Source organism: Mauremys reevesii, linkage group 8 (assembly GCF_016161935.1).
Source record: "Mauremys reevesii isolate NIE-2019 linkage group 8, ASM1616193v1, whole genome shotgun sequence".
In the NCBI taxonomy this organism is placed as follows: domain Eukaryota; kingdom Metazoa; phylum Chordata; order Testudines; family Geoemydidae; genus Mauremys; species Mauremys reevesii.
In genome coordinates this window covers 90,171,179-90,198,549 of record NC_052630.1, presented here as the reverse complement: position 1 = coordinate 90,198,549, position 27,371 = coordinate 90,171,179, and the positions used below count along the sequence as shown (strand labels likewise).

The 27,371-nt window shown below is 40.8% G+C and overlaps 2 protein-coding genes across 3 annotated transcripts; one reads left to right on the top strand and one right to left on the bottom strand.

Annotated features, from left to right (window-relative positions):
* The first annotated feature begins 345 nt into the window (after nt 1–345).
* Nucleotides 346–12,943, top strand: DYNLT5 (dynein light chain Tctex-type family member 5). 2 transcript variants are annotated; one of them, XM_039483275.1, is made up of 5 exons: nt 346–603; nt 1,390–1,542; nt 2,891–2,976; nt 10,111–10,235; nt 11,550–12,943. In XM_039483275.1, exons 2-5 carry the CDS (start codon nt 1,430–1,432, stop codon nt 11,751–11,753), a joined length of 528 nt encoding a protein of 175 aa, XP_039339209.1. In that variant the 5' UTR covers nt 346–603; nt 1,390–1,429; the 3' UTR covers nt 11,754–12,943. The 2 variants fall into 2 exon arrangements, with proteins under 2 accessions (XP_039339209.1, XP_039339208.1); XM_039483274.1 differs by having other exon boundaries at nt 347–603; nt 1,419–1,542.
* Nucleotides 12,944–19,483: 6,540 nt separating this feature from the next.
* INSL5 (insulin like 5) lies at nt 19,484–21,473 on the bottom strand. The gene is made up of 2 exons (XM_039483099.1): nt 21,102–21,473; nt 19,484–19,728 (listed from the first exon to the last, which is right to left on the bottom strand). Exons 1-2 carry the CDS (start codon nt 21,277–21,279, stop codon nt 19,484–19,486), a joined length of 423 nt encoding a protein of 140 aa, XP_039339033.1. The 5' UTR covers nt 21,280–21,473.
* Nucleotides 21,474–27,371: the final 5,898 nt, after the last annotated feature.

The window sequence follows — 27,371 nt, the reverse complement described above, 5'->3', positions numbered from 1 at the left end:
AGCGGGAAAGGCCGGGAGGGAGCCCGCCAGGCGCAGCACCGCTGCCCCTGCTAGGGCTCCGCGGCCGCCCTTCCGCGCCCGACAGAGCCTCTCCACGAGGGCGTCGCCGTGCTCAGGCCCGGCCGCTCCCAGTCACCCCCTGCACGAGCGCAGCCCGGGCTGGAGCCCGGCGGGCTGCTCCGCGGCCCCGCAGCCTGTGGCGGGAGACGGGGCGTGCGGCATAACGCGGCTCGCGCGCGGGGCTGGGCGCTCACGGTCCCTGCACCCCCGCGAACGTTCCCAGGCCAGCCCCGCCCGAGAGGGGAGGAGGCGGGGGCAGCGCCGCGGGGAGGTCAAGCCAGCAGCCCCGCCCCCGCTCCCGGCCGCCATCCAATCAGAGGCGGAAGGGGGCGAGCCGAGCCGGCCCGGGTAGAACCCGGCTCCCGCACGCTGCCCCCGCCCCGCGGGCCGTGGCGAGCCCCTCTCCGCGCCGTCTGGGCTGGGCCCGGGGTGGGAGCCGCCCCCGGCAGAGGAGGCCCCGGCGGGGGCGTGTTTGGCCGTAACCCTGGAAACCAGCAGCGGCCGCAGCTGCTTTGGCAAGCGGCGCGTCGGCTGCGGGTGGGGGTGAGTGCGGGGCTGGGTCGGGGGCGGCGGGGAGCTGGAGGTGGGGGGGGTGCTGGGTGGGAAGCGGGGTAATGGGACTGGGCTGCCCCAGAGCTCCCGTCTGTTTGCTCTGTATCCTCAAGGGACCCGTGCTCGCCATGTAGAATCCTGGCTAACGCTTCTGTAGCCCTTTTCGCCCCCGAGAGCTCGCCACACACTGTGCCTGGAGCAGCCCTGGGCAGTGGAGGATTAGCGTGGCCTGAGTGAAATGTGGTGTGTCCCGGCAGCGGATCGGACCACACCACAGGCTTTCAAAGGTCGCTCTACTCTGAAGACTAAATGTAAAAAGAGACCTCTTCTTCCTCAGTAGTTCTCCCCTTTGTGTGTCAGTCACTCACCTCTGCTGACTGTAGTGACGAAAATGTTACTACTTTTTATTCCAGCGAGATGATAAAGGGTGTGTAAGCGATGCTTAACTATAGCGTGGCTATTGCTACACAAAGCGATGCTTAACTATAGCGTGGCTATTGCTACACAAAGATGGGGCTAGAGCATCTTAATTCTGCTGCTAAAATCCTATCCGTGCCAGTTTTTTACTGCAAACTCAAAACAGGGGTATCATTTTGTAGTCAATGATGCCCCAGTTCAGTTGTTTCTGATTGGGTACGTGGAACAAACTTTAGGCCAAGGATTATTAGTTCACTGTAGTATTGTAAAATCTCCTTTGGACCAATTAGTTTTCAATAGAGCACATACCTTGATTTGCTAAATAGTTATATTGTTACTACAGCCACCTGTATGTTTCAGGGTCTCTGTCATACTATATAAATTCTCAGATTTAATAGACATGTCGGACATAGCTAAGGATAAGGCAGCACGCCTGTTAAAGAAAAGAGGCAGCGTATCCTCTCTGAGCAGTCATGAAGTCAGAGCAAAAGAAATCCTTGGAAAAAACAAAGAGTAAGTAGTTTTTCTAATCTGGATTATAAAATAATGTAAATATATCAGGAAAATGTTGCATTGAGACATAAAAAAGGTAATGGATGAGGGGATGTTTTGAATATAACTCCTGTTTCTGAAGCATTATGAGAAAGCTTCTTTCGCATAATAATTACAAAGGAAAAATATCTGGGATTTCACTCTTCTAATTATTCCTTCCAGTGTGCATTCTGAGCACCGCTTCTGTTTTCAAAACTAATGTGCATTTAAGAAAAAGAACATTTTGAATTTGCTGGCTGTGATTGGTTGAGTAAAGCAAACCAATCATTTTTTTAAACATTAATTTGGTTTTACTATAGCAAACACAGTAATGAAGCCGAGAATTTAGAATGGATTTGGAATGCAGTGTTTCTCCAGTCACTTTCATAAATGCATAGCTGATGGCTACCATGTTGGAGATTGAACCAGAAACCTCCAGAGTGAAAACCATGAGCTGCTACATCATTAGCTAAAGCATGGAGGTTATAACAACTCATCCCCTGTGGATTTACACAGTGGGGAAACAATAACACATTCACCAGTGGGTTCCATTTGGAACCAGAAAGTAGATTTAATCTGACTCCTGGTGAAATATTCTAGAATATTCCTTTACGGGACACCTCAGTCCACAGACTTGCTTGGCAGTAGTTTGGATACAAAGAAGCTTGGCAAAGTATTTACCAAAATTATATTTTGTAAAGCTGTATTTTTAAGGTGAATTTTGTCTTGTATTGTACCCAATTCTGTTGTATTCGAGTTCCTATCAGATTAATTTTTATTTATCTTGATCCACTCCCCCACCATCCTACTTAAAATTAAGTAGTTGGCCACCTAGCTGCTTCTAAATTCTGGGCTTCATTGGTGTATTTCTGTTCTAGTAAAACCAAGTTAAAGTTTAAAAGTGATCATTTTGCTTTCCTCTGTTCAACCCCATGCAGCTAGAAAAATCAATTTTTTTTCTTAAATACATATTAATTTCCAAAACAGAAGCTCTGTTTAGAAGGCTGTTTGGCAAATTAATGCATTATGTCCTTTGAAAATAGTTAGCTTTACAAGAAAGAGCAAATATTTTGTTTCCACTACTCTTTAGTGCATAATGCATTAATGATGTTTCCCACTGAGTGGCAACATATTTCTTTAGCACCTAATGTCCTGAGAAAAGGCATTCTTAACTGATCCCATTTTGACTTAAACAAGTCCAAAAATTATCTTAACATTTTCTGAGAGAGAAAGCTGTGTTTCTGTACCATCTAAAATTTTGAATCTATTTTTATCAACATAGTTTTCAATATACACTAGTTTATACAGTCACTTCTTGAATTATTTTTAGCTCCATGAGTACAGTGTCTTATATGGATGAACCTGGCCATGATATTCCTCGTCTTGCCGTTCAGTTGGAGAACACTTATCAGCTGGGTATGGAACACTTCTTCCTCCATCTCACACTAAAAAAATAAGCTCAGTACAGGTGATTGGGTGAAATTTAATGGTCTGTGATATATCTGTTAAATTAATGGCTCTAATGATCCCCTCTGGTCTTAAACTCTATGAATCCAAAATGTAAACTGCATAACTCAGATATTGCCTAAATCGAGAAACAGTCAAAATGTAGTCAGTTTTGAAAAGAATTGAAAACTACTGTCATTTCTATTAATACATTTGCTGTTGAGTCCTCTTTACCAGATTTTGTGGTTTTACAATCACCTCTCTCTGTTTAAAAAAACAAAAACACATCACACCTCTTCCTGTTGCTGTGAAAAAATCCTACAGGGGAAACACTGAAACAGACTAGATGCCAAATTGCAGTTCAGTGCATCAAGTTATCAAATTAACAATTTAAAATTCAGAGAAAAATGTTTTTCTCTAAACTTTCAGTTATTATAATATTAGGTGCCATCTGTAACAATGGTAAGTTGAAAATGTTCAGGGAGAAATGGGATTTTGAAGTTGATAGTATCTCTTTAAGATAACTGTTTGTTTTTATCAAGAGTGCTTCTCTTAATTGGTAGACTAGGAGGCGTAGTAATTTATCTGTTTGATTTATTTATATTGAGGTAATACTTAGGGCCATTATTTGGTACGTACTGTACAAACTCATAACAAAAAAACTGTCCCTGCCCCAAATTGTTATGGTCATGATGGCTCCCGATAAAATAGCTTTATCATAAGAGTCTCGGCGCACGAGAATATTGGGGATCAACATTTGTCTTAGTTAAGAATCGAAAACCGCATGATGTATATTTTGACTGAAACAAAATTTAGGTGTCTAAAGTTTGGCGCGTGTAAGGTACTACTAATCCAGATAATAGCAAGAGAAGGCGTTTATCCTTTTTGGCAAAAGGTATAGGAGCAATCCATTTACAGCATGGTAGATGAATAAAGCTTGTCCACTTCATGTCCTTAGAGCTGGGTGGGAAACAGTTTTCCCATCCCAGCAAAATATTTGAGATTAAAAAAAAAAAAAATCCCATTTTGAATTGGGACAAAAAGTTGCAACCTTGAAAACTTTCGTGAACTGACAAACCAAAAAAGATTTCAGTTTGAGTCAAAATTTTGTTTTGATAATTTCAAATTGTTTCAGTTAAATTTCAACCATTTTTCATTTTTAAACATTTACTTTTTTTTTAAATTCCCATCCATCAGCTCAACAGCAATGATGCGCCAAATGAAGTCTTTCCTCCACTTTCTGTTTTGAACAAAGCTGTGAGGCTGGTACATCTTTAAACATTTTTGTTCTGTCATTCTTCACTGCATTTATCCAATGCATCCTCCGTCCTCCTGTTTTTAGTTCCATGCACTCTGGTATTGATTGCCATGTATGGTATCCTTTCTGAGTCCATACTTGATATGTGTGCAAACCATCACTGTTGTCTTTCTTGAGTCTTCTGTACATGTATTACACCTCTACCGCGATATAACGCGGCCCTCGGGAGCCAAAAAATCCCAACGTGTTATAGGTAAGGTCGCGTTATATCAGGGTAGGGAGCTGTTTGGCCCGGCAAGCCTGGGGGTGGGGGGAAGAAGTGGAGCGGCGGTAGCGCGCTCAGGGGAGGAGGTGGAGATGAGCTGGAGCGGGGAGCAGTTCCTCTGCACCCCCCCTTACTTGCTGCGGCCCCCCTGCCTCAGCTCACCTCTGCCTCCTCCCATGAGTGTGCCACAGCTCCGCTTCTCCCCGCTCCCTCCCAGGCTTGCTGCGCCAATCAGCTGATTGGTGCAGCAAGCCTGGAGGGAGTAGAAGCAGAGCTATGACAAGCTCATGGGAGGAGGCGGAGCGGAGGTGAGCTGGGGTGGGGGGTGCGCGGGGGGCCCAGAGAGGGCCGCAGCAAGTAACGGGCAGGCGTAGAGGAACCTCTTGCAGTAACACAAATTTGGATATAACGAAGTAAAGAAGCCCTGTCCCCCAAAGCGCTGCTTTACCACATTATATCTGAATTAGCGTTATATCGGACCGCAGTATATTGGGGTAGAGGTGTTTATCTTGCCCTAGCTGTTTTCTTCTCTTTTCATTTTTCTTTTTCTGCAGTCTTGAAGCTCCGTATTCTCCTCAGCCAGTTCATTTCAGCAGTGTAAAATATTTTGTCCTTCAGATTTCCTCATACTAGCATTCCAATCTGTATAGCAAGTATCAGCATGACAGTTGTCTCATATATGTTGATTTTTGTTCTTATCTAAATGTCTTTAGCCTTCCAGATCTTGCAGTTTTTCAAATGCAGTAGCGGCTAGTCCAATTCTTGTTTTTTATGTCATCTTCACAATTCCGATTCTTTGATACTCTTTCCCATTCTACCTTGTCAATTATTCTCTGTAAATCCTCCTTAGTCAATTCTGGGAGGTCCATGTCATCTCTGAATCTAAGACTCCTCCCTTTTCATCTCTCAGTGCTACAGCCATTACTGCTTCCAGTACCAAGTAAAACAAATCTGGTGATAGCATGCACTCCTGTTGTCGTGCTGAACCATTCCATCAGTTTCTTGTCTACTCTCACTGCACTCATTGATTTGCTGTAGATATTTTCTATCTGCTTGATCAATTTTGAGGGGCTGCTATACGTTGTCATAACTTGCCATAACCCTTTCTGCTAAATGAAAAGCCTCTTTGAAGTCTATAGAGTTGTAGTAACAGGTTTGGTTGTGTTCTGTGCATTTCTTTGATATTTGTTTTATCACAAATAACTGATCAGTTGCACTTCGGTCTGGTCTAAATCCAGCCTGTTCCTTTGCAGGTGCCATTTCCTCTTCATTCTCTTCTGCAACCTCTTGGTGAATGCTATCTCTGGTGCTATCTTATTGTAACTAACTTAAATTTCAAAATGAAATGTTTCAAAACAGGAAACTGCAATTTTTAATTTCCAACAGTTTGAAAGAGAACATTTGATCAATTTTGAAACTTATTGTCAGGGTGGATTTAAATCACGAGTCAGGAAGCCTTGATTTAATCATGGATTTCTACATAAACTGCATTCTTGCTGGTTGTTATAACCTTAATACATATTCTTCACAACTCAGAGATAGATGTATGTTTCATTTTTAGAAGGTACACACTATACATTTTTAAAGTGATTTATTTTGAAAACTTTTCAGATTAGTTTTACAGCTGTATCAGAAAATGAATGATTGGTTATTTCATTTACAAAGGTAACTGAAGCAGATATTTATGAAGTCATTGGGAGGTGAACTATCTCCAATTCAACAGGTTAATCGTTAATATTTGGAGGATTTTCTTGTCATGCTGTATTAGGAGGAGAACATCACCAGACAGACATTTAAATTGTTTTATTTAACTAAAACAACAGCGTTATGTGTTCTGGATTTTTTTCTTCAACAGCAAACATATAATATTTTAACAAAACAAGCATATGAATTTTTTAGTTTAGTTAAACATTCATTTTCTTTAAAATCAGGTTTCTTTTTGTTAAAATTGTTTTAAACTTAAATAGTTAAATGAAATATTAAAAAAAAAAAATTAAATCGACTATGTCAGCCAGGCCAACATGAGAAACTTAAAATATTGGCTTCTGCAGCTAACTCAGTCGTCTTCAGCTTCATTTTCCTCTTTGTTCATAATCTGGAAAAGAAAAACAAGCTTTCCTGCTTTTTCAGGTCCCAAACGATTTCTCAATTTGGAATGAATTAGTCCAAAGGAAGAAAATATTCTTTCTACACCGGCAGAAGAAGCTACTGGTGTTATAAGTGAGATTATCACTTCAACAGTCTCTGAATCCAAGTGCTTAAGTGACTTCTGCCAGTTGACTGGTGTGACTTTCTTTAAAACATCATCAGCAAACATATATTTCTTGAATGGTTCTTATTCCCAAACTGGGTCTCTTTTGCGGCCTGCTGCCAATACAGGTTTTCCCTTCTAGTGAGAGAATGGTATGGTAGATCTCAAATCAATGAAGGCTACCTCAGAAAGACCTCAAGACTTCTGAAATATGCTGCTCAAACAGTTTCACTTTTGTTTCTACTGCCTGTCCCTCCCTTCTCACATTTATCTCCAGACTTCTTCTCCTTCTGCCCCCAACAATCTTCTATTCATTGAACTTTTTGAAACTTTGCACTTTTAGAGCGTGGTAGGGGATTGACTCTGTGTACACAAATTTGCAGAGGGACAATAGGGTTAAGGTCTGTTATTTCTCACCTCTATATATTATTTATTTATTTAAAAACATTTTTGCTGTTAACAAGCATGTTCTCTCTGGAGACACAAATCCACCGTTTGAGAACTGGAAAACTAAGCATCTCTGATGGTATCTTCTAGCCTAAGCACTGAATCCCATTGAGTAGACAGAAAGATTAACCTAAATAATCTACACAGAAGCCCCTGGAACCCCATAAAATTGGGTCCCTAATACATGAATTATTGGAACTCATTTACAAAACTTTTCTTAAACATTACATGAATATATTGTCTCATACTATAGAATTAGAATTTATAATCCCTATTCCATGATGAGATATCTTTGAACTACAATGTATCTTGCTTGATTAAAACTATCTTTAGGCAGGTTTTTTCCTCAAAAAGCATTTTATCAAAAAAACCCGATTTAAATAAAAAAATCTGTTTTGTTTTTTATTTTTTTTTAAATCATTGGTTTTTATCCACCCTGCTTATTGTTCGAGTCAAGAAACTTATTGAAACTGACCTTTTCCTGCAAACCATTTCAGTGAGGACTATCAACATTTTTTCAATGGGAAGATGGTTTGCTGAAAAATTCCTGACTAGCTGTACATGGCCCACTTGTAGATCTTGCAAATTATCTTCCAGTCTTTTTTTACTGAGACTTGTGCATAAGAATGTACTGAGAACACTTTATAGGATCAAACAAGTGTATGTTTCTGCCACATAACTGCCTGATCCACAGCCACATTTTTCCAAGGAGATGATAGAGTGTGCTTGAATTTTGAGGCAAATGAGGAAGGAAATAATCCAGCTGCTTCCAGTACTTTGAAGGGTATTACATCCACGTTCAATAGATTTCAGCATGCAATGGGTATAACAACCTGTAGGTATTTTTCGTGTAGGTATTTTTTGTGTGCACCTTAGATGATTAATGATCAAAAACACTCAGATACTATGAAGAAGAGGTTAAAAAAACCCTTAGATCAAAATAAACCCAAAAAGGAATTGTGGGGGAGGGGGTCACAAGGTTATTGTAGGGGGGAGTTGCAGTACTGCTACCCTTACTTCTGGACTGCTGCTGGCGGCAGCACTTCCTCCAGAGCTGGGCAGTTGGCCAGGAGCCCAGTTCTGAAGGCAGAGCCACCACCAGCAGCAGTGTAGAAGTAAGGATGGCATGGTATGGTACTGCCACCCTCCTTACTTCTGCACTGCTGCCTGTAGAGCTAGACCCTTCATCAGCAGCCGCCACTCTCTGGCTGCCCAGCTCTGAAGGCAGTGCAGAAGTAAGGGTGGCAATACCATGACCCTCTTAAAATAACCTTCTGACCCCCAACCGCCACAACTCCCTTTTGGGTCAGGACCCCCAATTTAAGAAACGCTGGTCTCCCCTGTGAAATGTGTATAGTATAGGGTAAAAGCACACAAAAGACCAGATTTTACTGGGGGAGACCAGATTGCATGGTCCGTGACGTATTTTTCATGGCTGTGAATTTGGTAGGGCTCTCGTCATAGCATTTGTTTCAAGTGATTGTTAGCAGATCACAGCTAGCCATATATTTACTCTCCAATTAGAGTGGTAGCCATGTTAGTCTGTTCACCTGCACATCTACCAATGTGATATATGCCATCATGTGCCAGCAATGCCCCTCTGCCATGTACATTGGCCAAACTGGACAGGCTCTACGCAAAAAAATAAATGGACACAAATCAGACGTCAAGAATTATAACATTCAAAAACCAGTCGGAGAACACTTCAGCCTCGCTGGACACTCAATTATAGACCTAAAAGTGGCAATTCTTCAATGAAAAAAACTTCAAAAACAGACTCCAACTAGAAACTGCAGAACTGGAATTAATTTGCAAACTGGACACCATCAAATTAGGCCTGAATAAAGACTGGGTATGGATGAGTCATTACACAAACTAAAAACTATTTCCCCATGCTAATTTTCCCCCCTACTGTTACTCACACCTTCTTGTCAGCTGTTTGAAATGGGCCACCCTAATTACCACTACAAAAGTGATTTTTCCTCCTGCTGCTAATAGCCCACTTTAATTGATTTGTCTCGTTAGAATTGGTAAGGCAACCCCCATCTTTTCATGTTCTCTGTGTGTGTGTGTGTGTGTGTGTGTGTGTGTATAAATAAAAAATAGTCTTTATACTGTATTTTCCACTCCATGCATCTGATGAAGTGGGTTTTAGCCCACAAAAGCTTATGCCAAAATAAATTTGTTAGTCTCTAAGGTGCCACAAGTACCTGTACTCCTCGTTCTTTCTCCAATTAGAAAGATCCATTGATCTCTTACATACTTGTCATTCTTGTTTTACATGTCAGTTTGATTTTCTGGTAAAAATTCTGGAGGGGAATGAAAACAAACAAGGAATCTCATTAAAAATTCCCAAAGTGCTACAAACCTTAACTTGTTTATACTTAATTTCCTGGTAAATCTATTACAAACTTGTTAAAGAGAAAAAATATGAATTTGAAGGTGCTTTATTTTCCAGTAATAAAAATCACTCTCTGTTTAATTTGTGGGTGAACTAATGTTCTTGAAATGAAATATTACAATAGCACTGGCTAGAACCAGAGATGCCTTGCAAGGTTAAACGAAGCACCTCAGTCCTGATCTTTAGCATCCCTCGTGTTTCAGTTCTGGGTCTCTCTTAAATAGACTTAAACCCATACCAAATTGTGTGATAGCTTTATAATTTGAGATCATAAAAATATTTGTAGTTTTCACCTGATCCAGGATTTGAATTCAGAGAGAGATTGAGAGAGAGAGAACTAGTGTACTAGTTCACTGTTCTAGTTAACTCCCTTTCATTGGTCATTTTGATTAGTCGGGTTAAAAAAGCAGTTTACAATGTGTTCAGTTATTCTCAACATGGATTTATAAATTAAAGCATTATAAAATATCTACATATACCAGGTCCTGCAAAACGTTTTCCAGTGGTCACAGTAAATAATATTTTGAAGGATGTGCTGACTAATTATCTTCAAGAAGAAAAATATGAAGCGGAGCTATGCAGACAAATGACAAAAACCATCTCTGAGGTATAAAAAATAAATTATTAGTACAATTAGGCTTTTGGAGTAAATGATGGGTCAGATTCACCCCCTTCTCAAATCCATGCACTAAGGGGTCTTTCATGCACAGTCTCCCCGCTTTCTCTGGTGGACCCTTTTCTGTATGTCTGGGGTATGCATTTGGGAGGGGAATATGACTTGTCAGGCTTGTGACAAGCGGGTGGGCCAGAGACTGCACATCATCCTTCCTCTGGTCCTCAAAATTTACCCAGAAAATGGAACAGTTCCAGGCTGTAGTAACTTTTGTGCATAGCTCCTGGGATGGTCACAGGGACTACTGTGACCAATAGGACATGGTTCCATTGACCTTGTCCTCCCAAGGAACCATGTGAGTGGGCATTAGGTGTACCAGAGGCAATGTGGGAGCATAGTGCTAACTCTCCTTCTGTGGATCCCCAGCATCTGCCGGATTTGGGGATAGGCAAACCCTGTACCCCTGGCAGGACAATGCCTCATAATTTTTTTTCCTTCAAAATCTCCTTTCCTTGGCTTTTCATGTCAGAAGAGACAATATTAGTAAGTAGAATATAGGGCTTAGAGAAACTAAAACGAGTGAACTAAAAGTATGAAGTTAAAATCTATTAAATCCCTGTGTGGATGCTCTCATTTACAAGTTAGAGGGCCTCAGTTCACTGAACTTAATCCTCCAGAAACATCCAGAATAGCCCCTCAGTGATACTTATGCATTTGTGCTGTTGCAAATTCTGCTTGGTAACGTGTGCAAGTCTTCAGTAGTTTGCCTAGGTGTAATAGAGTGAAACTTGGGCATCATTAGCAGATTTTTTTGTTGAGAAAGAATAGCATATGCAACTTATTCTTTTACCAAAGATGGGTCTGTAAGGCTAACAGGAGTAAAAGGCAGTAAAAACTTGTGTGTTTGGGTATTTTTGGTTGGTTGGTTTTGTGAAGGTGCCATCTTTTTCATAGACAGTTTTCATATTTGAACTGTTCTGTCTCTAATTATTCAAGAAGATGCCACCACTTTTGTAAATGCAACTTCTGAAGTTAATCCTTTGGGGATATGGCATTTCCAAGAACTGATATCACTATCATCAGTGTTGAAAATACTGATTCATTGGTGCTGTAACCTCAGTCTCGCATATTCCACCCTCTAGTGGTACTGGAATACTTACAGGATGATGTTTCAAGTCTATGGTTAGGTGATTACCAACAAGATTCTTGAAAATGTCTAGTAATGCTTTACATAACATGTTTATACTACACTGTATCAATGCAGTGATTTTTACCTGTGAACCTCCTGAACATGTGTCTCTCTTATAGGTTATTAAGGCTCGGGTAAAAGACCTTATGATACCAAGGTACAAAATTATTGTGATTGTACATATTGGACAACTAAATGAACAGAGCATGCGAATTGGAAGCAGATGCATTTGGGATCCTGCGAGTGATACATTTTCATCGTATGCTTTCAAAAATACCTCATTGTTTGCTCTTGCAAATGTCTATGCTGTTTATTTTGAATAATGAAAAGCTCTAGTTTATCAGTGAAAGAAAAAGATCTAAGTTATCATGTTTATATTGTAGAAAAACTGTTAGAAGACAGTCAGCTTACATTTGTTTTAAAATGGGGGAAATAAGCCTTTCAGTGGTAAATGTAATAATCATGCACACTTAAACCATTTTCTGCTCTTGTTCCTTTCCACAGGAAATTATTCATACTAAAATGACATTTTGCACCTGTTTTTCAGAACCACATATCACTGTATTAGCTTGTATCATTGTTATTTGCTCTAATTAAATCCTGGTCCTCAGTTTCAGTCGCCAGTAAAAGGGCTTTGTGCATAAGGCCAAGATGGGGTTTGCAGAAGTAAAAAAATCCTTCCCTTCTGCCCTCATCTTGGAGTTAAAATGTTGGGCAGCTGCACAACCATGTCATGAGCTGTGACCAGTACCCTGAAAGGCTTTACAAGTGGGAGATCCACACAACTCATTGTCTTTAACCCTCCTCTGACAGAGGTGCTGTCCATGTCCACCCCCGTCTCACGTGGCATCTCTGGCTCAATTTCCCCAATGGAGTCTTCAGCACATTTTAGTTATGGATGTGGCTTAGGCCCCTTGCCAAGTCACTGAGGAAGATCTACCCCTTCCATGGTAGTAAAGTCCCCAAGTCAAAGTCCAGCGTAAACACAAACCACAAGAATCTTTGACCTTTTGGGCTCAGATTTCATCCCCCTTCCTTTTGCGCAGATCCCAGCTGTAGCAGCTTGTCTTAACCACCAACAACAGGTTCCAGGTAACAAATTAAACTGTCCTTCCTGGTTGGTCCCCAAGTAAGATGGCTTTCTCCTTTTAACTGCCCCCTCCATGCCTGACAGCTCTTGCAGGTGAAGCAGGGTGGGGCTAACTGAGTATGCCCCATCAGACCTTCTTTCCTTTCCTCCTGCTCCTATTTCCAGTGTTGCAGAACTGCAGATGTCCCACTGCTTGTTTGTTTGGGGGGGGGGGTTCCAATGAGAGGATTTTGGCCCTTAACTAGTAATGATTAAGAGCTATGAGGAAAATCTGGATAAGTATCATGACAGGTAACAACAGTTAATTATGTTCAGAAATGTTTTATTGTACTGTAAGCAGCAATGTGTCTAATCTGTGGTATGTATATGAAATTCCATTTCCATTTTACTTATAATAAAGTAAATTAACTAGTTAAAACTGTACTGTGCAAGAGTTGGACTTCATGTTTTTAATTAAGGTGGTTTTATTTCTTTATAGTTTCTGGATTAATATAGAAATCCTGTTAAATCCTTGTCTACTCAGCCTAAAAGATAAAGGTATGTCTACACTACAGACCTTACAGTGGCACAGCTGTACCACTACAGCCTTGCTGCTGTAAGGTCTCCTGTGTGTAGCCACTCTATGCCGAGGGGAGAGGGCTCTCCTGCTGGCATAATTAAGCCACCCTCAATGAACAGCGTTAGCTATGTGGGCAGGAGAGCCTCTCCCACCAACATAGCTTGTCCACAGCACTTTTGCCAGTGACGCTTATGTCAGTCAGGGGTGTGGCTTCTTTTTTTTTTTTTAAAAACCCTGACCAACAAAAGTGGTAGCGTAGACAAAGCCTTAGTTTCTTAAAAGGCTTAAATGTGTTATCTGTTCTGCTCCTTGTCATTTTTATACCTACAAGTACACATCTTGAAAATAGTTGATAAATTACCCAGAAAAGCTGAGATGACAACATTCAGAATAGAAGAAGAAAACACTTTTGTTTAAATAGCATAAGAAATTTGACATATTGCCAGATACCATTTTCTGCCCAAATGTACCAAGCGATTTTTAATTGGTACATCAGGGTACCACTAAGGCAGAGCATGAGGTCATCTTAAATGCTGAAAACAGTATGTATAGATATTAGGGATATTTTCTGCTCTGGATTCACTTATGGAATCCCCATTGATACAAAAAGTGTCGTGGACAAAGATGGAATTTATACCCTTTATATTACATTTCTGTGGGCCAGGTTCGAAACTTCTGGTATAGGGAGAAGCAGCATCCTTGCACCATAAAAACCTTTTGGCTCTATGGGGACTTCTCCTGAAGGGTGGCAGGAGATACTTCCACCTGGGGGTATCTTTACCTCACAGAGAACATTGAATTGGCACTCTCCCCAGAAATCATCACAATACCTTCTTCCCAGTGAGCACTGCATATTCTCCTTCCTCTCCTCTGACAAGTCCTTATAAACTGGCATATGTTCTGGGTGAAGCTAGCTTTCAGTCCTCAAATATGTGTGTCTTCCTTTTCTCCCCCCCCACAACCAAATAAATCGTATGAGAGTACTCTTGTATTACAGATGAGTCTGAACTCTTTTACATACTTCTCTAAATCTAACATAGCATGGTACAATAAATCCCCTTTTTATTTATTATTGGGTTCATGTGCTATCAGGGAGGTGCTCTTAGAATGTTCTTTGTATAGTATTTGGAAGCCAGAATGTTGCAGTTTAAAACCCCTAGCTATTCTTGCTAAGTCTTGTAATATTTGGTTTTGAATTATTTTAAACTTTCTTTTCTATTTGAAGAAATGTGGAGGAGGAAAAGTAGGAAACAAAGTTAAAGGAATTAACACTGTCTGATCCCTGATAATGCTATCCAGATCTATGTCATAAGAGCACTGATAAACTAGCTCTTAGACACAGGGAGTTGTGGAGCACAGAATCCAGTGGAGACCGTTTGGATGAATGCTTTCATACCCCTAAACCCCAAGTAGCTGGGTAAAGCCCAGTTAGTTTTTGATTTTGCAGGGGTGGGGTTTGTGACAGGTTCAGTCACAGACACCCCTTGGCACTGCCACCTGATGTGCTGAGATTACCTCTGAGCCCATTTTCCCTGCCAGCTTGGGACTCCAGAACCCTGCCTTGTTGAGCCAGACACGCAAGCCTATTGCAACACAGACCCAGGTCTGGTCCACGCCCCCAAAGTTACAGACATAACCGAAAACAGCTTAGCAGGTTACCTACCTCCAGCATCCAGCTCCCAATGGGAGCCAAACCCCAAATAAATCCATTTTAGTCTGTATAAAGCTTCTACAGGGTAAACTCATAAATTGTCTGCCCTCTATAACACTGATAGAGATGCACAGCTGTTTGCTCCTCCAGGTATTAATCACTTACTCTGAGTTTATTAATAAACAAAAGTGATTTTATTAAGTATAAAAAGTAGGATTTAAGTGGTTTCAAGTAATAAGATAGAACAAAGTAAGTCACCAAGCAAAGTAAAACAAAATCACGCAAGTCTAAGCTCATACATTAAGAAACTGATTACAGGTAATATCTCACCCTCAGCCATGTTCCAATAAGCTTCTTTCACAGACTAGACTCCTTCCTAGTCTGGGCCCAATCCTTTCCCCAGTACAGTCCTAGTTAGTTCTAGCAGACATCTTAGGTGTTAAGCTGGGGCTTTCTCATGACTGACCACCCCCTCTGTTCTGCTCCACCCCCTTTTATAGCTTTGATACAAGGTGGTAATCTTGTCTCTCTGGGTCCCCACTCCTCCTCCTAAATGGAAAAGTACCAGATTTAAGATATATTTTATCAGGTGACATGGTCACATGTCACTGTAAGACCCCAGCCTCCATTCTTCTGGGGCTGGCCCATACCTACACAGGAAGGTTTGCAAGTAAACAGTTCACTGATTCTGAAGTACCCTTAATGGCTTCCACTTAATATGTTTACATCAGTAATACAAGTTTAGATCTTATTCTCCAAACTTCAGACATAGAAATAATACATGCAAATAAATAGGATGAACACACTCAGTAGATTATAAACTTTGTAATGATACCTTACAAGAGACCTTTTGCATAAAGCATATTGCAGTTACATCATATTCACATTCATAAGCATAGGGAGTGCAATGTCACAGCGTTGTGGGAGGAGGAGGGGAGAAATGTCCTTATATGGTATGCAGGTCAATTTCACCTGATTAAGTCCACCTTCCATACAGCTTGCATTTTAGATCTGTGCACTTTAGAGACCTGTTGATATATTGGATGGATTAGATCATATTCATGCACATATCACTCCCATAACAAGCTTTACCCAGGAATTTTCATGGAAGATCAAAATGTACCATGATTCCAAGCAGGTCTGCTTGGGTTTTAATTTTATAGTAGAAAGCAAATATGTGGAACTTAGGTTTTAAATTAAATTACTTTCTAAAGTGTCAAAAATAAATCTCTCTTGGCGTATGAGAAACACTGAGCTGGTTTCTATTTATTTCTATACATAAAGCCATGTGAATTTATAGTTAATGTTCCATCAGAAGTGGCTATAGTTTAGCAAAAGTGAAAATAGCACAGCAGCATCTGCAATATGAACCAACTGGTTTTAGCTCTTGATGTTAAATAAACTTAGCTTTACAACATAAAAAATCGTATACTGTAGTTATACTGAACTGTTAAAAAAACAAAAACAAAAAAAGCCCATTACCCAGATATGGCAGGGGATTCAGTTTTATCTTGTAGTAGAGTGGTCAGGGCCTAACTTTTACAGCACTGAAATGGCTCGTTGCTTAACCAGCTGATGTACGTTACTCCATGGATCATTTACTTTTTTTGAGGCTTTCATTTCCTTTTTTTATAAGATGAAGCAGAGGTGTTTCCAAAAGATGGTAAAAATCTGGTAAAAAAGCCTCTCAGACTTTTGTAGAACAGTGGTTCTCAGCCAGGTGTATGCATACCCCTGGGGGTACACAGAGGTCTTTCAGGCGGAACTCAACTAATCTAGCTCAGTGTTTCACAACCTGGGTTGTGGGTCATGGGATGGGTTTAGGGGGATTGGCAGTGCAGGGCTGGCATTAGGGGGTGGGAAGAAGGGCAATCACCCGGGGTCCCTGCAAAGCTAAGTTACATGCTTCAGCCCCACAGACAAGGCTCACAAGTGAAAAACCAGCTCAAGTATCACACTGAAATGTAAGTAAAATATTTATATTCCAATCAATTTATTTTATAATTTATATGGTGAAAATGAGAAAGTAAGCAAATTGTCAGTAATAGCATGCTGTGACACTTTTGTATTTTTATGTCTGATTTTGTAAGCAAGTAGTCTTTAAGTGAGGTGAAACTTGGGGATACGCAAGACAAATCAGACTCCTTAAAGGGGTACAGTAGTCTGGAAAGGTTGAGAACCACTGCTGTAGAAGATCTAAAGTCAGGACTAATTTTCTTACATATATGAATGTTTAATCTTAGGCCAATTACTGCTAATACTGTAAAGCAGGGGTTCTCAAACTGGGGGTCAGGACCCCTCGGGGGGGGTCACAAGGTTATTACATGGGGGGTTGCAAGCTATCAACCTTCACCCGAAAACCCACTTGCCTCCAGCATTTATAATGGTATTAAATATATTAAAAAGTGTGTTTAACTTATTGGAGGGGTCGCACTCAGAGGCTTGCTGTGTGAAAAGGGTCACCAGTATAAAAAAGTTTGAGACTCACTGCTATAAAAGAAAAATACCTAATATTTGGATATACATTTGATTATTATAAATGTACATCTCTTCTGAATCAATATTGCAGCATTAGGTTTACTACCTAATCTTTAATACAAATTTTTTATGTTCTGAACTTCTCCTTGGTGCTATCTATTTAAAAAGGGTCGTTCAATGTGTTTTGTTTTTAAAAACACTAGATAGAAAAAGCAGAATAAACCCTGCCTCATTTTTACCCCGTTGCAGAACTTGTTCCAAGATAAGGCGTTTGGCCTCATTGGAGCCCTGCAATTTGGCTCAATTCCTCATTCTCTGCTCAGGAGAGTTTCTCTGCAAGAATAGCACAGATGTTACAGATCAAGGGCAGTGACTGAATTGACCATTGTGCCATATTGTCACAATTTAACTTCAGGATTGTCTGCTTGTCAACACTCCCCTGATCCAACTACAATACAAATTTGAAAATTGAAGTGTGGATGGGACCTCTCCTGGTTTCCCTATAACTGGGCAAAAGCTTTGAACAGTCCAAGGCTTTGGCCTGGTTATGGGGGCATGAGTAGGTACCATCCATGCTACAAAATTGAATTGTGTTACAACCAGGTCTTCTGACTGGGTTATATTCCTAGCACGAATGGTGCCTATCTAATTCCCCAGGCAAGCACTGTTTTTTTCTTCTACGTTGGAGCCATTCTGAGATCCCGGCTGGTCCAGGGAGTTAGAGCTCTCTGTACCATTATCGCCAATAGCCCAGTCAGAGCGCAGAAGCTGCCCCCATAGTTTATAAACTAGTTCTACTACCATGATCTTGAATCAAAATGCCCTCGGGGTAAAATTTCAAGAGCACAAGTATCTTAGGAGCCTGAGTCTAATTTTCAAAAGCGACTTAGACACTTCGAAGCCTAAGTCTCTGAAAGTCAATGGGAATTGGGTTATGTCTACACTTTGAACAGTTCAAACAGCTGGGTCAACCTAACGTTTTAGTGTAGACCTGGCCATAGGTTCTTAAATGCCTACGTCACTTTTGAAAATTAGATTCAGGCTCCTAAGCCACTTGAATACTTTTGAAAAATTTTACATCAGATCTAATGATCTTCAGGGCAAATGGCCAGCCACGTTTTGTTTATTCAAGGGATTTGAAAGTGGGAGAGACTTGAGAAGCTGGTGAATTGCTGGAGAGGGAGGGTAGTTCTAACTTTTTGTTTGCTTGGCTTGCTGGTTTGGGTCATACTGGAGGATATAGCTGTTGTCTCATTGCAGTGGAGGGGGTTTGATATGTATTTTTAAGAAATATCCAAAATGCTTAGAGCTTTTGGGTAAATGTCCTTTTTTAAGGTGCATAAAGGTAAAAAAAAATATTTTGACTCTGGGATCTTGGTTGAAGTCTGTCTCTAGTTACAAGGGGAAATGTACCTCCTTGAACTCGGAACTGTATCTCAATCTCTCTGTAAGGGGGCAAATTTGACCTTGTACCCAGAATTGACCTTGTATAGACTTTATTTGGAGAACTGTGGGGCCACCAACAGCTCACAATAAGATACAAGTATAAGGGCTACAAACCCTTATGCACAGGGCAAAAGCCAGCTACGAATTGTTGGGGTTTCGAGGAAGAAACTTTGCTGAGGGGCAGGTTATTCCATAATCATCCATTATGAGAATTCTAGCAACTTTCTCTGGAGTTTCTGGTACTGGCCATTGTTGGAGACTGAACACTGGACTAGATGGATCACGGGTCTGATCTGATATTGCAAGTCTGATGTTGTGCATGGGTGCTTGAATCACAGTTTCATTCTGATACCCATATTGTTAAGGCATTATGGATACTACATTATTATGATTTTGATCTCTGAGTGACACTATCAGCTATGTATACCCCCAGCTTTGTAATCCTGCTGGGGGTGTTCATAAGCAAGAAAGTACAATGAGAAACATACATGGTACATTGCACACTTTATTAAAATGTAGCCACAAAAACTGAAACTAGTACAATTATTGGACACGGGAAAATATTAGCACATGTGGTTTGAAATTTAACTATTTAAAACATGTTAAATGCCTTGTACAAAGAGCTGAGCAATCATCACAAAAAGGCATTTCAAAGCTCCTTTGCATTATACTATTTAAAATTTAACCTTTAATTCTTGGTGTGATGCAGAAAATAAAGCTAGAATTCAAGAAACACAATTGTAATAGTCTAGTTTCAGACAGTTACATGTTGTGATTATTTTAATGTATTAAAGGTATTGGATATAATCCGTCCAGCGTCTGATACATTTTAGCACAGTGAACTTATCTCTCTTTCGCTGCAGCCGATGCTGCAGCAGGATGTAGTAAGCAGTGAAACCACTTCCCGCCTTTCTTGTATAGACCTTTGCCTGATGCCTCTTAAGTCTCTCTGAGCCTGGGGTTTGATGTTAAGGGTTTCTTCCCTCATGGGTTCTGGATTCTGAATGCCATATTCCAAGGGTTCTGCTGAATCACTGTTTTCACGTGGCAAATGCAGGTGACTTTCTCTGTCTTCTGCATAAAAATTAGAAACAAACTAAAATTTGAGGGCATGGAATCTTTAGTAAAGTGTAGACTTTCAGCTCTAACAGAAAAGATAAAGTACCTACACCAAAGAAACTAAAAGGTCAAACGTTTTAGGATTTACCTGATCATTAACATTTATTTCACCAGAATTGCACTGACACAGATGTCTGAGAATTAAAGAGCTTATTAATATCCCATTAAAGAATCTGTACTTCTTTTATAGCTTCTCTTTGCAGCTGTTTAAGTGAGGACAAGAAATCTGTTATCTGTTGGTGCAGTTGCTTTGATGGCTGAAACTAACTGTATGTTTGTTTCAAAGTACTAACAATGCCGCTTCATTCTGACCATTGCATTTAAAATCAACATACTGTTCTATGATATGGTACATTCCTTCCTAAAGTTCAAGTGCCACTGCTTTATGTATCAGATATGAATAGTTCCAAGATTTTCAAAAAAATTATACCCTAGTATCGCAAATTGTTTCCCAGCTGTTTGTAATTCAGGTGCATTTTAAGGAATACGGTATTTTGAAGCTCTCAATACAATGTGGTGCGCTCTTTAAAAAAGAGAATAAGGATCATAAAGTACAGCAACATCCACTCCTTGCCTAATACAGAGTTAAGTGATTTCCCCATTTGGCTAGTTCTCTAAAGTATTTTGCAGAAGTATTTCTAGCCAAACGTTTTTCTCTGCGTGTAGCCATGAGTGTCAAGCTTTCACTAGTATAAGAGTTTCAATAAAAGTAGATGCTTGACTGGAAAACATAAAATACATAGAAAGAATGGTTTCCTACAACCAAACTGACTTATTTAATCCTTTATAATTAAGGTCCCAAATTTTGAGTACGAATCGCTAGCGATGTGTATTACCCTGGTATGACTCTAATGTATATTGCTGAATTTTCTGAAACTTCCCAGTAATTTGCAAATCAGTTTGTACTGTAAAACATGCCTCTTGAAGACAATGGCAAAACTTCCATTCACTTCAAAGGGGGCAGGATTTCCCCCCCTTGACATAAAAACTAGGGTTGAGAATTTCAAAACTAAGTGTTTAGCACACAATTGGCTTGAAAATCTCAACCTAGATCCTTCTTTATTTAAAAAAACAAAACAAAACAAAAACCTAAGCTAGGTAAGCTTCAGAGAAACATAGTGCAAAGTTGTGCAATTTCACTTCCTTGTCTGAAACAAAGCCCCCACAATACCGACTCAAGAAATACATTTTACAGAGATAAAAGAAACTAAGCATCCAATTGTGCCCTTAGAGGCATCCAGGCGACACCACTCCCTGCTGAATTCAGTTAGATTTGTGAATGCATACGAGGGAAGAAGTGAGCCCACTGCACGTAACCCAACACTTACCAAATAGATCTTGTGGATCGTCACTCAAATGCCTTCTCCATCGCGATCCCCCACATGTGAAGACGACAGCTCTTACGAAGTCTCTCCCACAAAGCTTCATATAATTCCCTTCACCGTTTACGTCAGAGATTGCTATCAGGAGAGAGATTAAAACCAAACCCAGGATTGCACCCCTCATTTTGCAGAAATGGCACCTGTTGGATCAGAATTCAGTGGGGAAGAAAGAGGGCCAGCAATGCCAAGATCTGAGGATTCTGCTGAATCCAGCCTATTTATATACAATGTCCATTGACTCTATAGGGCAAGGGCTCATTTTCATGAGGCTTTAATGTTTGTCAAGCATGTGAGTTAATCAGCTGTTTCTGGTAACATTTTAAGTGCTTTAGGATTTCCACTTGGATTCTGAGCAAACAATTATTAAAGGGTATATTTAAATAGCACTATTGCTTAACAATGGAAGCATATCCAGTAGTGCAGCATATTTATAGAGCACTATCTTAGATCAACACTACTGATGAGTACTTTCTGCAAAAATGAATGGAAGTTTTATTGCATCTTTCACTCATTTAACTGTGTATGTTGTTTTTGATTGTGGAAAAGCTCAATCTACAGCAGCCAATTTCACAGCTGTGCTAATTATGACCATTTAATAGAGATCTGGTCATTTGTGTTATACTAAAAATCTCAAGCTACAGAGCGATTTTAACTTTTTTCAGTTATTTAGTTCTCATTTATTTAATTGTACGCCTATTCATCATTTTTGCTCTTGCTAAGTGTTCCTTCATGTAATTTGGCAATTGTTTTTAAAAATATGGGCCAGATTTTCAAAGTTAGGCACCCAGACCCATTTCACGTACTGAATTTATTCATGTGGGTACTTTTTGTGCACCAGTAAATCAGGTATTTGCACATGCACATGGCAAAATAGGCACCTAATTTGCTTCTGCACACAAGCTATCTTTATGGAATCAATTAGATGGTGCACATATGTACATGTGCAGTTGTATGTGGCTAGTTTTGAAAATCTGACCCTGGAGATGTACGGTGTTAAAAGGAAATTCAAATTTAAAACAACAGGGAATATGATGGAAAATGGATTATTTCCACATGCTCAAAACAAACTCCAAAATAGCTATAATTATTCTATCCATCCTTTTTAGAACATAAGAATGGACCTATTGGGTCAGACCGAAGGTCCATCTGGCCCAGTATCCTGTCTTCCAACAGTGGCCAGTACCAGGTGCCCTAGAGGAAATGAACAGAACAGGTAACCATCAAGTGATCCATCCCCTGTTGCTCATTCCCAGCTTCTGGCAAACAGAGGCCAGGGACACCATTCCTGCCCAGCCTGGCTAATAGCCATTGATGGACCTATCCTCCATGAATTTATCTAGTTTTTTGAACCCTGTTATGGTCTTGGCCTTCACAGTATCCTCTGGCAAGGAGTTGCACAGGTTGACTGTGTGTTGTGTGAAGAAATACTTCCTTTTATTTGTTTTAAACCTGCTGCCTATTAATTTCATTTGGTGACCCCTAGTTCTTGTGTTATGAGAAGTAGTAAACAACACTTCCTTATCTACTTTCTCTACACCAGTTATGATTTTATAGACCTCAATCATCTCTCCCCTTAGCCATCTCTTTTCCAAGCTGAAAAGTCCCAGTTTTATTAATTTCTCCTCATATGGAAGCCGTTCCATACCCCCAATCATTTTTGTTGACCATTTCTGAACCTTTTCCAATTCCAATATATCTTTTTAGAGTTGGGGCAACCACATCTTCACACAGTATTCAAGATGTGGGCATACCATGGATTTATATAGAGGCAACATGATATTTTCTGTCCTATTATCTATCCCTTTCTTAATTATTCCCAACATTCTGTTCACTTTTTTGACTGTCGCTGCACATTGAGTGGATGTTTTCAGAGAATTATCCACAATGACTCCAAGATCTCTTACTTGAGTGGTAACTGCTAATTTAGACCCCATCATTTTATATGTATAGTTGGGATTATGCTTTCCAATGTGCATTATTTTGCATTTATCAACATTAAATTTCATCTGCCATTTTGTTGCCCAGTCACCCAGTTTTGAGAAATCCTTTTGTAGCTCTTTGCAGTCTGCCTGGGTCTTAACTATCTTGAGTAATTTTGTAGCATCTGCAAATTTTGCCACCTCACTATTTTCCCTTTTTTTCCAGATCATCTATGAATATGTTGAATAGGACTGCTCCAAGAACAGACCCCTGGGGAACACCACTATTTACCTCTTTCCATTCTGAAAACTGACCATTTATACCTACCCTTTGTTTCCTATCTTTTAACCAGTTACCAATCCATGAGAACACCTTCTCTCTTATCCCGTGGCAGCTTACTTTGCGTAAGAGCCTTTGGTGAGGGACCTTGTCAAAGGCTTTCTGAAAATCTAAAACCACTGGATCCCCTTGGTCCCCATGCTTGTTGACCCCCTCAAAGAATTCTAGTAGATTGGTGAGGCATGATTTCCCTTTACTAAAACCACGTTGACTCTTCCTCAACAAATTATGTTCATCTATATGTTTGACAATATTGTTCTTTATTATAGTTTCAACCAATTTGCCCAGTACTGAAGTCAGGCTTACAGGTCTGTAATTGCCGGGATCACCTCTGGAGCCCTTTTTAAAAATTGGCATCACATTAGCTATCCTCCAGTCATCTGGTACAGAAGCTGATTTAAATGATAGGTTACAGACTACAGTTGGTAGTTCTGCAATTTCACATTTGAGTTCCTTCAGAACTCTTGGGCGAATACCATCTGGTCCTGGTGACTTAATGCTGTTTAATTTATCAATTTGTTCCAAAACCTCCTCTAATGACACCTCAGTCTGGGACAGTTCCTCAGATCTGTCACCTAAAAAGAATGGCTCAGGTTTGGGAATCTCCCTCACATCCTCAGCCGTGAAGACCGATGCAAAGAATTCATGTAGTTTCTCCGCAATGGCCTTATTGTCCTTGAGTGCTCCTTTAGCACCTCAATCGTCCAGTGGCCCCACTGGTTGTTTAGCAGGCTTCCTGCTTCTGATGTACTTAAAAAAAATTGCTATTACTTTTTGAGTCTTTGGCTAACTGTTCCTCAAATTATTTTTTAGCCTTCCTAATTGTATTTTTACACTTCCTTTGCCAGTGTTTATGCTCCTCTCTATTTTCCTCACTAGGATTTAACTTCCACTTTTTAAAGGATGCCTTCTTGTCTCTCACTGCTTCTTTTACTTTGTAGTTTAGCCACAGTGGCTCTTTTTTGGTTCTCTTATTATGTTTTTTTAATTTGGGGTATACATTTCAGTTGAGCCTCTATTATGGTGTCTTTAAAAAGTTTCCATGCAGCTCGCAGAGATTTAACTTTTGGTACTGTACCCTTTAATTTCTGTTTAACTATACTCATTTTTGTGTAGTTCCCCTTTCTGAAATTAAATGCTACAGTGTTGGGTCGCTGTGGTGTTTTTCCTGCCACAGGAATATTAAATTTAATTATATTATGGTCACTATTACCAAGCGGTCCAGTTATATTCACCTCTTGGACCAGATCTTGTGCTCCACTTAGGACTAAATCAAGAATTGCCTCTTTTCTGGTGAGTTCCAGGACCAGCTGCTCCAAGAAGCCGTCATTTACGGTGTCAAGAAACTTTATCTCTGCATCCCGTCCTGAGGTGACATGTATGATGTACCCAGTCAATATTGGGATAATTGAAATCCCCCATATTCCACCAAGTTTCTGTGATGCCTATTATATCAATAGCCTCATTTAATACGAGGCACTCTAGTTCACCCATTTTATTATTTAGACTTCTAGCATTGGTATATAAGCACTTTAAAAACTTGTCTCCTTTTAGCTGTCTGCCATTACATGATATAATTGAACGGGACTCTTTTTTCATTTGACTGTTTCTGATCAGACCCTGCCTGTATTTTATTTTGGTAACATCTGAAAAGTGGGAGTTTTTAAAAGAGCAGGGCTAAGAAGCTTTATGACTATGCTGCATAGGCCCTATAAAGAGAGATTTAGAAAGCTGTGACACTGCTCTATGATCTAGCTGTATTATTTCGTTGGTATGGTATTGCTATGCCCGTCGTGTCTTTAGGTTGCTAAAACGTTTTTGCAATAACACATGCTTAAGAATATTGCTATGGTTTGGACAATTGAGGTCAGAAATTCACTATTTAGAAACAAACTACTTGAGCAACCTTGAAGATCTTTATTACTTCCTAGCATCAAAAGTGTTTCCCAGCACCATGACATTAAACTTTAATTGTTTTGTGCAGAGTGAGTTACTGCGTGTTATGGGTGTGATGGAAAGGGCATTTTCACTACTAATACCGGTAAGTAAACAACTATCTTCATTGATGAAAAGAAATGGTGTATTTTTTGTCACACATGATTCACCTTAATGGTTGTCGTCTCAGAAATATACGTGAATTTGTTCTCTGTCGAGGGTCAAGCTTGCAGTTTTGTCATAAAGTGTGTAATGTCAAAGGAAATGAATGGTAATGGGTCTCTAAACGGCGTACAATTTTGAGGTTGTGTTTAAACATTGAGCTTTCACTGTAAAACAAATGAGACAGACTTAATGTTCTGTACATTTAAAAAATAAGGCCCACCACATGACAACACTCAAGGACAGAACAGATATTGAATTCATCAATTGACAGGCAGAGCATTTCACTTCAAGGCTTTGATTATATTTTTCCTGTGTCTAGAGAGGGATCTCTCCCTTCCCTAACTGCAGATAACGGCCTAGAACTTGGAATAATATTGTTAATTGGTCACATGGGAAGATGATCCATTTTTATGGACAACCAATACCCCAAATCCTCTAGGATAATATAGTTGTCCTCACGTAAGGACCAGGGGCGGCTCTAGGAATTTTGCCACCCCAAGCACGGAGGCACGCCGCGGGGGGTGCTCTGGCGGTCGCCGGTCCCGTGGCTCCGGTGGACCTTCTGCAGGCGTGCCTAGTGTAGTGGCCTGGTGGCCTGGTCCACACTAGGACTTTAATTCGAATTTAGCAGCGTTAATTCGAATTAACCGTGCACCCGTCCACACCAGGAAGCCATTTAATTCGACATAGAGGGCTCTTTAGTTCGAATTCTGTACTCCTCCCCGACGAGGGGAGTAGCGCTACATTCGACACGGCCATGTCGAAGTAGGCTAGGTGTGGACGGAAATCGACCTTAGTAGCTCCGGGAGCTATCCACACTGCACCACTCTGTTGACGCTCTGGACAGCAGTCCGAGCTTGGATGTTCTGATCAGCCACACAGGAAAAGCCCCGGGAAAATTTGAATTCCTTTTCCTGTCTGGCCAGTTTGAATCTCATTTCCTGGTTGGACATTGGAGCGAGCTCAGCAGCACCGGCAACGATGCAGAGCTCTCCAGCAGAGGAGTCCAGGCAATCTCTGAATAGAAAGAGGGCGCCAGCATAGACTGACCGGGAAGTCTTGGATCTGCTCGGTGTGTGGGGCGAGGAGTCTGTGCTTTAGGAGCTGCGCTCCAAAAAACGGAATGCAAAGACCTACGAGAAGGTCTCCAAAGCCATGACAGACAGAGGATCCAGCCGGGATGCAACGCAGCGCCGCCTGAAAATCAAGGACCTGAGACAAGGCTACCAGAAGACCAAAGCGGCAAATGGACACTCCGGAGCCTGCCACCACTGCCCCACCAGTGAACGTGGACTCTGATGATGGGATAGTGTCGACGGCCAGTTCCTCAGCGATGTTCACAGATGGGGAAGATGAGGAAGGGTTTGTGGAGGACGAGGCAGGCGACAGCGCTTACAACGATGGTTTCCCCGACAGCCAGGATCTCTTCATCACCCTCACGGAGAGCCCCTACCAACCCTCCCCGGCCGTTAACCCGGACCCTGAATCAGGGGAAGGATCAGTCGGTAAGCACTTTAAGCATGTAAACTTTTAGTATTAATGGAACAGGAATCTGAATTATGTGAAAAGGAGGTATATATATATGGGGATAGAACAGAAATCCTCCTGGGAGATCTCCACGAAGCTCTCCTGGAGGTAATCGAAAAGCCTCCGCAGGAGGTTCCTGGGGAGAGCTGCCTTATTGGGTGCTCCGTGGTAGCACACCTTTCCGCGCCAGGCTTTCATGAGGTACTCAGGGAGCATTGCCTCCCCGAGCACGGCTGCATAGGCCCCTGGTTTGTGCCGGCTTTCACGCAGCATGCGCTCTCTATCTCCTTCAGTGACTGTCCTCAGGGTGATCTCACTCGGAGACTCCTG